The 10,698-nt window shown below is 38.4% G+C and overlaps 2 protein-coding genes across 2 annotated transcripts; both read right to left on the bottom strand.

Annotated features, from left to right (window-relative positions):
* Window positions 1-1,195: 1,195 nt before the first annotated feature.
* Window positions 1,196-4,416, bottom strand: LOC101297460 (G-type lectin S-receptor-like serine/threonine-protein kinase SD2-5-like). Its single transcript, XM_004303259.1, has one exon. The coding sequence runs from the start codon at window positions 3,877-3,879 to the stop codon at window positions 1,414-1,416; it is 2,466 nt and encodes an 821-aa protein (XP_004303307.1). The 5' UTR covers window positions 3,880-4,416; the 3' UTR covers window positions 1,196-1,413.
* A 2,388-nt stretch (window positions 4,417-6,804) lies between these two features.
* Window positions 6,805-9,287, bottom strand: LOC101297165 (G-type lectin S-receptor-like serine/threonine-protein kinase SD2-5-like). The gene has a single exon (XM_004303258.1). The coding sequence runs from the start codon at window positions 9,285-9,287 to the stop codon at window positions 6,957-6,959; it is 2,331 nt and encodes a 776-aa protein (XP_004303306.1). The 3' UTR covers window positions 6,805-6,956.
* Window positions 9,288-10,698: the final 1,411 nt, after the last annotated feature.

Raw genomic sequence — 10,698 nt, 5'->3', positions numbered from 1 at the left:
ATTAACAAGGGTTATTTTAGTCATTTTGGTCGAGATTGATGTCATTTTGAAAGTTTAGGGATGGAACTGATTAAAAAAAAGATGAGGTATCAGACTGAGTTTTAAACCTAAAGTTCAAGAAAGTAAACTGAAATTTACTCTTAATGATATAAGTATACCTTGGTGCGTAAAATCCACTTCCCACTACTCAACCAACCATACTTTGTGGTTTCATGAATGATTCAAGACTCTGGATCTTTCCTCAGTATCTAGCATTTTGCACTGCTTTTCTTAAATCAAAGATTGGCTATTAGTCCTCTAAACTTTCAAGACTTTCTGTCCACTAGTAGGTGGCTCATATTGTCTGTCTTTGCATTGCAAATTTATCAAATTTGGCATTTAGATAGTACATACTAAATTTACTAATGGACGTTGTACATTGGAGAATTTGTTAAACATGAACACAACTTTGTTTATTGTTGTTTTGCGGTTAACCTTTGTTTAGGTTATCAAGAGATGGTTCTTCATGATAACATTACTTAATCAGGATTTTGCCTCTTAGTGACCCAGTTGATGCTCAAAATTCTTTATATTATCACAATGATGCCGGACAATTTGCTTGATAATATTTCGATAAGTACCAAAATTGTAGGTTTGGTAACTTTGCTGTAGCTTTGTGAGAAGCTGCTAAAAAAATAAAAATATTTAAGTGATTCATGTTCACTCATAACTTCATAAGTGTCCGAATTTCGTTTTAAGGTCATCTCAAAATTACTTTTTAGTTACATCGAAACTCATTGTACAAGGGATTTTGCTACCACAAAAACTCTCCCTAGGACTATAGTTTTGATTTGAATAGATCAATCCAATTTTCTGTCATTTGCAATATGATTATTGACATTGACCGTCATGTGGACTGGAAATAGAACACTGGTTCCTTTAGCACCGTTCATTTTTCAAGTGTTATGGTCACACTGTGACTATAGTATATATAATTGTCTGGTGCAATGCATGTAATAATGTTTCAAGTATTAGCTAGTCACATCTGAAAGCTACTCTCTTTTGGGAATGTCAATTACAATTTACAAGCACCATGTATATGATGCAAAGTGGTTGTGTCCTAGTGAAAATAGACATCTGAGTTACTGGTGGAGCTTGATTTAGCTGTTGACATAGGCACCATTCTTGACAATTTTATTGGTGGCAGGTTCGGCTTCTCAGCTGAATTTGGATCCTGATTTGAACTACAGATGCAAAGAAATGCAGCTCACAGACTGGGAAGTGGAAACTGAATCATATTGAAAATGGAATATGCAAATGCAATTAATGAGGCATCAAAACTTTTAACTGATAATGATACATAAGCTGACATTACACCCTGCTTGAAATCCTAAAACCCCATGCAGACATCTTCATTGATAATATAAGCTTCTGTCATCTTGGCCCCGAAAGCCGAACACCAGACATGGGCATATCACTATAGTAACCGGTGAGTCCTGCTGGTGAAGTAGCTTCTTTGCTGTTCCATCGTAAGAAACTCAAATGTGGACCTGATGGCGGGGAGGATGTTGGCGGTGGTGGTAAATCACAAAAACCTTCAAGCATTTGCACCACTCTAGTCATCGGAGGCCTCATTTGCATCTCATCCTGAATACACCACAATGCAACTTCGATTGCAGCCACTACTTTCTCATCTTTTTCATCCACATCTAACTTAGGATCAATGAATTCTTTCAAGTTTCCTTCTTCCAGAAGTTTGAAGGCATAATAAGGGAAGTGAGATTTTCCTGAACTCTCCCCTGGAGCAAAATTCCTTTTTCCACCAATGATTTCAAGCAAAACCATGCCGTAACTATAAACGTCACTTTTCTCTGATATGGCAGCATTGGTGATCCATTCTGGTGCGAGGTACCCTCTCGTTCCCCTCAGCGTTGTGTGTGCAAGGCTTTGGTCCCTGTTCATCAGCTTAGCCAAACCGAAATCTGAAACTTTGGCATTGAAATTTTCATCAAGAAGAACATTTTCAGGTTTTATATCACAGTGGACAATCTTCTCTTCACATTCTTCATGGAGATAAGCCAACCCTTTTGCAGTCCCCAATGCAATACTGAATCTTGTGTTCCAATCCAAAAAATGGTCATCCTTCTTTTTATTGAATATCCATTTATCTAAAGACCCTTTTGCCATGTACTCATAAACAAGAAGCCTGTGAATCCCTTCTGCACAAAAGCCTCTCAGCTTGACCAAATGTGCATGTCGAATTTTTCCAATGATAGTAACTTCAGCTCTAAACTCTTTTTTCCCCTGAAATTGTCCCTCTAATTTTTTTACAGCAAGCTGGATGCCATCTGGAAGCTCACCTAGGTAAACAGAACCAAACCCTCCTATGCCAATTTTTATGGAGAAATTTTTTGTTGCTGTGCTAAGATCGCTATAACTGAAACGAATGGGCATTCCTGAAACACTTTCCAAGAAATCATCCTCTTCCTTGATTTCTTCAGAGTAGTCCAGTAATCTCTTCTTCTTGCGGTAGTACAAGAATCCAAAAGAAACTAGACCAACCAACACCAATATTGTTACAATCAAAATGACCACTATAACAAGGATGTGCATTCTTCGATTTTGGTTTGCCTTCTTTGCAGGGCTTAGCCCTACATATTCATTAAAGACCTTCACATATACTTCATAACCAATACTATTGGTAGCTGAACGTTGCAGACTCCCTACTTGGTCAAACATAAAACAATTTCCAGTACTGTTTTCGAAGAATAGAATAAGGCAAGAACAGTCATCAAGGCAAGCTTTTCTGCAGGAACTCAAATTGGATTTTAAAGAAGGTTTAGAGAAACCAACTGCAAAATAATCAAGCTTTTGATCTACATAAAGAAGGTTCACTGAACTTTTGGAGGTATTACAAGTTGGGAATGCTGGTGGTTTGCAATCAAAGCGAGTGATGAGAGGTGAAGGGCATTTGCACCAACCATCCAAAAAGCACACATTGTAAGGTTCACAATGCTCAGGAAGGCTGCAAGACTCTTGTGGGATCTTAGTTGCTTCAGCAACAACAGAACTTCCTTTCTGAAAATTAAGGAAGGTGATAGAGCCATCCTGGCCCAAAACAGCAGCCCAAAAGGCATTTGGATCATTATTGTCAGAGAAAACAAATTGCCAAAGTAAGGACTTACTTTGATCATAGAAGTTCAATGAGTTGGATACCAGGGACACAGAGTGAACCTTGCCACTGACATTGTTATTGCTTTTCCTGCTCTCATCTGCTATTGACCAATAGGTCTGTGGGGTTTGATATCCAGCATACAGAACCAACTCGCCTGACTGAATCTCAAGATAATTAGACAAGTTATTTTTGTTCGGAAAGCTCTTGAGTTTCATTCCTTGCAAGAACTCCTGACCCGGTAAAAGAGTATCAGTTGGATGGCTAAAACTCTGCCAAAGAATGCTTCCTTTCTCTCCAAGCAACACCAAGTTTCCTGAATCCTGCAACTCCATGGATGTAACTACTTCTCCTGTTGTGTTTGTAGACCAAACAACACCATCACTGCTGTCCAAGTAGACATTGCCATCTTTGTCAAAGGCAAATTTATCAGAATTTGCAATCAGTGAGTCCCTATTAGCAGTCCAGACCACTTTGGAAGTGCCCGAGTGAATGATCACCAGTAAAAAAGACTTGACATCAAGCACATCAAGGCCTTGGTAGAATCCAAGAGCAAATGCTGAGTTGTTGGACAGCAGGAACCGCCCGGCATTGTCAATCCATTCCATCTGAGTTGCCTGGAACCCAGGATAAATCCGGGCTGAATGTTGCTGACTAGCTATGCAGGTATTCAACTCAAGGAGGAAAATCATAAAGAGCCACAAGGCTCTAAACTGGAACAAACCCATGACTGACTGCACCAAATCTGCCGACTTGGCTAAACAAGACCCTGAATTGAGTCCATCAACATGGGTTTATATCCAAAGTTCAGGGATTTTGGGTGAATCAATGTGATTTTGAAACAAAGAAAAATACAGACACTTGAGCTTTATACTCAAGCTTAGAACACAAGATTGATTTGGAGTTGGACTACAATTCAACTTAAGAGGGATTGTACCACAAAAGACTAGTACTTTATGAAGGTACAGTCAGATTGATTGAAGCAGCAACTACCCAATACAGAAGAACAAAATCACAACAATTATAACCAGAAAAAACAGTGGTTCTGTTTTCCTACAGTTCAATAAGCAAAACAGTGGCAGTCTATATCTAGGAGCCAGAGAATAGATTAGAAGAATATGACTGACCGCATTTCTTGGTAGCACAGAAATCGATGGACTTGTAGATACTGGTTCTTGGACTTTGAGGGAAGGGAATATAGAATCTTGATGAATCTATGTGTTTCTGATCCCGAATTCCCGATTTACAAGAGAGTGAGGGAGAGGCCAGGGTGGGAAAGTGTTGATGATATAATATGTTTGGCTCATGTGCAGAATTATTTGTACACAGCTCTCTTGTTAGGTGTGGACTGTGGACTTTATACTTGCCAAGTATCACTAATACTATGCATATTAAATACCAACTACATTTCTACAATGCGTATCAAAAAAAAAAAAACTACATTTCTACAATGTCATTATCTGTGCGTGTAAACATGGGTCTGAAGCAAAGACTGGAGTCGTGGAAGAAGAACTTTTTTTAGCATTAGCTTTTGGATTTAGTGTTCTAAATCCAAAAAAATTAGAGCTGTACATCGGGTCAACTTTGTAATGAAGCAAATATTTAATATTACTTAGCTGCGGATTAAATTTTTTAAATTAGAGTTTACTAAGAAGCAAATTTTAAAAACAAATATCCATGTTCTATAAAAAAAAACTGACTAACGCTCTATTTCCCTAAGTATGCAATTGCGATAAAAACTAACTTATTAATGGGAGTCACTCTTTGTCACTATACTCCCAACGGGTAAGATCGTTGAAAACTCCACGAACAACCTAAAATATGTAATGTGCGGCTTGATCTAGTAACATAAGTATCTTGGACTTAAGAGACTATAATCTTCCGTTTTCTTCAAGCTCGCCTATAGAAAATTCAAGCTCTGTCATTCCTAGTTTACATCATTAACATCTTTTGTCACCTTTTTTTTTTTTTGGTATACAACATCTTTTGAAGATATATAGATATTAGATACAGTTAACTCAAGGAGTGATGTCACTTGATATAATGTGAATGTGAACTTAAAACTTAAAGTCAAAGTCAGCAGAACTAACAATTCATCAAGTCCGCCCGGTCCTAGCTCATTAATCTGTTTGGTCTGGTGTTTTTGTTCATCTGGTAAAAACCTAAAAATGTGTCAAACTCTTATGGTCCTCTGCCCATCTATTTTATGCTCCCAGACAAATGAGTCGATCATGACAAAACAACCAGCGTTTGGTTGTGGTTGCTGGCTTGTATCGAGTCTTACAAGTAAAGAGATTGGAACCCTTTGTTTGATTGAAGCACTTTCATGTGAAGATTTGCTGACCAGAATCTGCAACAAATGCAGTCATCGCACTGTGGACAATAACGCTAATTTGAATGGGAACGCCTTGGCTTGTGAAACAAGTTGTGCAAGTCAATGGCAACATTTATTCTCTGAATACGTTTCAAGTGACCTCCAGAATGGGAGCACCAGCTTCGCTATCAGCTATAAGCTATGTTGGTGCAGCCATTGATTCTTCTTTTTTTTCATTTCATCATCAACTCATAAACAAAGCCCTTGTTTGCTTCAAAGTTAATGCTTGAAGAAAAGGATGAACAATCGGAGCAAATAGATGAACAACTGGAGTAATTGTTGGGTTTGCACTAGGCCAGCTAAGTCTCTACATATTCATGAGCATAGAGATAATATGTTTCTCTTCAAAGTATTTATTTGCCTAAAACTTTGACATCAGCACACACTAATCATCAATGCTTCTAAGAAGATTGTGTGTCTAGAACCGGAACCAGTTTGTAGCATTGTTTATGTTCTGTCTGTGGTTTGGTTTGATTGGATTATGAGTGGTAACTCTTGTGATGAGGGCCATATGATAATGCACTTCACTTGTATTAAGTGGGATAATTATCTGCTACCATTAGTGGAATTAGTTGATACATGCTAATACTGTGGTCGTCCACTATGTAAATTAGATAGCATGCCAAGGAAAAGCAAGGGGCAGTTGCAACTATGACTATTAAGGGTGCTAAAGTTCTTAATGATCATACCCCAGTACAATAATTTCTATTCAGTCAATCTTGTTAGCAGATTATGGATTTCATATTCAAAGCCAGCTAGCTGATAAGAATAACAATTTTTTCTATTGCTGTGGAAGTTGGACTGCAAGATTTTTGAATTTGATAGTTTCGGAAAAAGGATGCATTCACAGCACAATTGAACTGAAAGTAATCTCCCACTCAATTTTGTCCCAAGAGAAACCTTGCCAACTACTGATGTGACATTCGGTGTGTACCATATTTGCCAATGGTAATGGTGGTAGGTTCCAGTTTGTGCTGATATGGGGATCTTTTGAACTATCAAACTTGGACAAAACAAATCCACAGTATTATTCTTATATGACAATTTCTGCTGCATCAAGATATAAGAAACACTTGGAAGCTATGGAAATTAGACTGAACAGGGTTGAGGAAAAGATATTAGCAATATCATTTAGGAGCTTCCATAGCTTAACCACTAGTTATAGCATGTAACAAGGTATATATAATTTTCATGATGCTTGAATCAAACGCAAATTTTGTGTGAACTTGAAATTGAGCACTTCATGAGAAGCTAGATATAGGACTGACTCAAGAAATGTATGGAAATGATCGGTATCATATATCATAATGAAAGGGAACATACATCAGGGGCATACATCACAACATGAACTGTTAAATTATGCATAAGCTAACACGTTGCTTGAAAGCATAAAACCCAATTATACATCTATACCCATATAATGTACTTCTATCACCTTGGACCCGAGAGCCGAACATCTGACATGGGTATATCAGTATAGCAGTCACTGAGTCCTGCTGATGAACTAGCTTCTTTGCTGCTCCATTGTAAGAAACTCAAATGAGAAACTGACTTTGGGGAGGACGTAGGCGGTGGTGGTAGAGCACAAAGACCTTCAAGCATTTGGACTACCTTAGTCATGGGAGGCCTCATTTGCATCTCATCCTGAATACACCACAATGCCACATTGATTGCAGCCACAACTCTTTCATCAGTTTCATCAACATCAAGCTTTGGATCAAGGAAATTTTTCAAGTTTCCCTCTTCCAACAGCCTAAAGGCATAAGAAGGAAAATGGGATTTCCCGGAACTCTCCCCAGGAGCAAAGTTCCTTTTTCCACCTATAATCTCAAGCAAGACCATGCCATAACTGTACACATCACTCTTCTCCGATATGGCATAATTGGTTAGCCATTCTGGTGCAAGGTAACCCCTCGTGCCCCTCAGCGTTGTGTGTACAAGGCTTTCCTCCCGGTTCATCAGCTTGGCCAATCCAAAATCTGAAACTTTGGCATTAAAGTTGTCATCAAGAAGCACATTTTCAGGTTTTATATCACAGTGAACAATCTTCTCTTCACATTCTTCATGGAGATAAGCCAACCCCTTAGCAGTTCCCAATGCAATACTGAATCTTGTGTTCCAATTCAGAAATTGATCATCACTTTTGTTGTTGTTGAATATCCATTTATCCAAAGACCCTTTTCCCATGTACTCATAAACGAGTAGCCTGTGATGCCCTTCTGCACAGAAGCCTCTGAGCTTGACCAAATGGACATGTCGAATTTTCCCAATAATAGTGACTTCTGCTCTGAACTCTTTCTTCCCTTGAAATTGTCCTTCTAACTTTTTCACTGCAAGTTGGATGCCATCTGGAAGAACACCTAGATAAACTGAACCAAACCCTCCTTGGCCAATTTTTGTAGAGAAATTCTTTGTTGCTGTGCTGAGATCACTGTACTTGAAGCGTATTGGCATTCCGGACAGACTATCCAAGAAATTGTCCTCTTCCAAGATTTCTTGAGAGTAGTCCAATAATCTCTTCTTGTGGTAGTATCCAAGTCCCACATAAAGTAGACCAGCAATAATTATGATTGTTGAAATCAAAATGGCCACAATGACAAGGATGTGCTTGCTTCCATTTCCATTTGCTTTATTTGCTGCGCTTAGCCCTACTTTCATATATGAGGTATAACCAGTGTCATTCCCAACAGAACGTTGGAAACTTCCTACCTGGTCAAACAGAAAACAATTTCCAGTTCTGTTTTCAAAGAACAACACAAGGCAAGAACAATTATCAAGGCAAGCTTCTTTGCAAGAATCCATATTAGATTTCAAAGAGGGTTTAGAAAAATCCAGTGCAAAGTAGTCAAACTTCTCACCAACAAATATAAGGTCCACTGAACTTTTAGAGGTACTACATGATGGGACTGCTGGAGGTTTGCAATTAAAGCGAGAGATGAGAGGTGAAGGGCATTGGCACCAACCATCCAGAAAACACACATTGTAAGGTTCACAATGCTCAGGAAGGCTGCAAAACTCTTGTGGGATCTTAGTTGCTTCAGGGACAACAGAACTTCCTTTCTGAAAATTGAGGAAGGTGATTGAGCCTTCGGGGCCCAAAACAGCAGCCCAGAAGGCATTCGGATCTTTATTGTCAGAGAACACAAATTGCCAAAGTAAGGATTTACTTTGATCATAGAAATTCAACGAATTGGACACCAGAGACACAGAATGAACCTTGCCACTGACATTGTTATTGCTTTTCCTGCTCTCATCTGCTATTGACCAATAGATCTGTGGAGTTTGATATCCAGCATACAGAACCAACTCTCCTGACTGAATCTCAAGATAACTAGACAAGTTATTTTTGTTCCGAAAGCTCTTAAGTTTCATTCCTTCCAAGAACTCCTGACCTGGTAAAAGAGTATCAGTTGGGTGGCTAAAACTCTGCCAAAGAGTCCTTCCTTCCTCTCCAAGCAACACCAAGTTTCCTGAATCCCTCAATTCCATGGCTGTAACAACTTCTCCAGTTGTGTTGGTAGACCAAACCGTATCATCACCACTTTTCAAGTAGACATTCCCATCTTTGGTTATGACAAACTTATCAAAATTTGCAACCAGTTTGCCTCTATTAGCAGTCCAAACCGCTTTAGACGCACCCAAGTGATAGACTACGAGTAAAAATGACTTGACATCAGTGACATCAAGACCTTGGTAGAATCCAAGAGCAAATGCTGAGTTGTTGGACAGAAGGAACCACCCTGAATTATTGTTCCATTCCATCTGAGATGTTTGGAAACCGGGATAGATCCGGCCTGAATGCTGTTGGCTAGCTAAGCAGGATTTGAAGTACACAAGGAGGAGGAGACAGAAACAGAAGTTTCTAAATTGGAACAAAGCCATTATTTAACAGTCCCAAATTGTGTCCAAAGGACTGGTTCTTTACAAAGACATGGCTGTGGGTGAATTAATCTGAAAACTCAATCCAAAAAAGGATTCAGCGAAGACACTAATCAAAAGCAAAAGGCAAAGACCCTAATTTGAGTACTCTATATTGACTCTACTGAATTGCCGAAAACAGAAACTCATCTGGAGAACACGTATTCCGGTTATATGAACTTTAGCAGCAAACAAGAAAGAAAATCCATACTACCCTATACCTTCTTACACAAGTGAAGGAAAGAAGACATTGACAACAAATTTAACCAAAAATAAGACAACAAGTGCTGACCATTCATGGGTATGCTTTGCTCAAAGTTAAACTCTACTATCAGCTTGAACTAAAGTACCAAACAAAGTGTTAAATAAAGCGAAACAGTAACAACTTAGAAGAATATGACTGACCACAATTCTGGGTACAGGTGCAGAAACCAGAGGATCTGCAGGTGTGGGTTCTTTTGGAGAAATATGGAATTCTGATGAATCTATTTGCTTCTCCCAAGTTGCAAGAGAGTGAGGGAGACTGGGAGAGAGGAAATGGCAGGCCAGGTTGTGAAGTGAGATGATCTAATGTACAAAACTCTTTAAAGTTAAAATTATAACATATCGTATTCTTGATATAACATGTTAAAATTGACCTATGTTTTTAACAAGTGTCCGAGCAAAAGGAAACGTCTCGGTAAGTGTGAACGTATAACGGTCTTCGCTCGTGTACTTACCTTTTTTTTCTTTCTCATTTTCTTTTTCACACCTCTTCTTATTTTTCACAAATTCGGGTTTGAATTAAAAACATTACTAGAAGAATCTTTGCAGCGTCTGTCTCACTTGAAGTTAGCATTCTTCCACTAGACCAACCTCATTGGGTTTGTCTTGGGTATTTCTTTCTTTCCCTTGAATTTAATTTTTGTAAAATTTGAGCCTGATTCTTTGTTCACGGAATCACCTTGCCCGGTAGTTCCATCTCTCTTGGCTTGTGTCTCAAATACGGTTTTCGGTTACATGGATTTGTTACAACATGAATCTTATATATATCTCTGTCATTGTTGGTGTCCTATTGTAGAAATAACATTTGATCAATTAACTAAGGGCTAGTTTAGTAATGCTATGACTTAAAAAAATAAAATAAAAAACTGTTACTGCTGCTACATTTTGAAAATAATCAGCTATGAATTAAAATAGTTTTTGTTTGGTAAAATTAATTTTTAAAGTGCTACCAAAGCAAAATATATTAATTTCTACTGTTTTTAATGACAGC

Source organism: Fragaria vesca, linkage group LG6 (genome assembly GCF_000184155.1).
Source record: "Fragaria vesca subsp. vesca linkage group LG6, FraVesHawaii_1.0, whole genome shotgun sequence".
Lineage (NCBI taxonomy): Eukaryota > Viridiplantae > Streptophyta > Magnoliopsida > Rosales > Rosaceae > Fragaria > Fragaria vesca.
The sequence above is the reverse complement of the archived record's forward strand: the minus strand, read 5'-3'. Positions and strand labels throughout refer to the sequence as shown.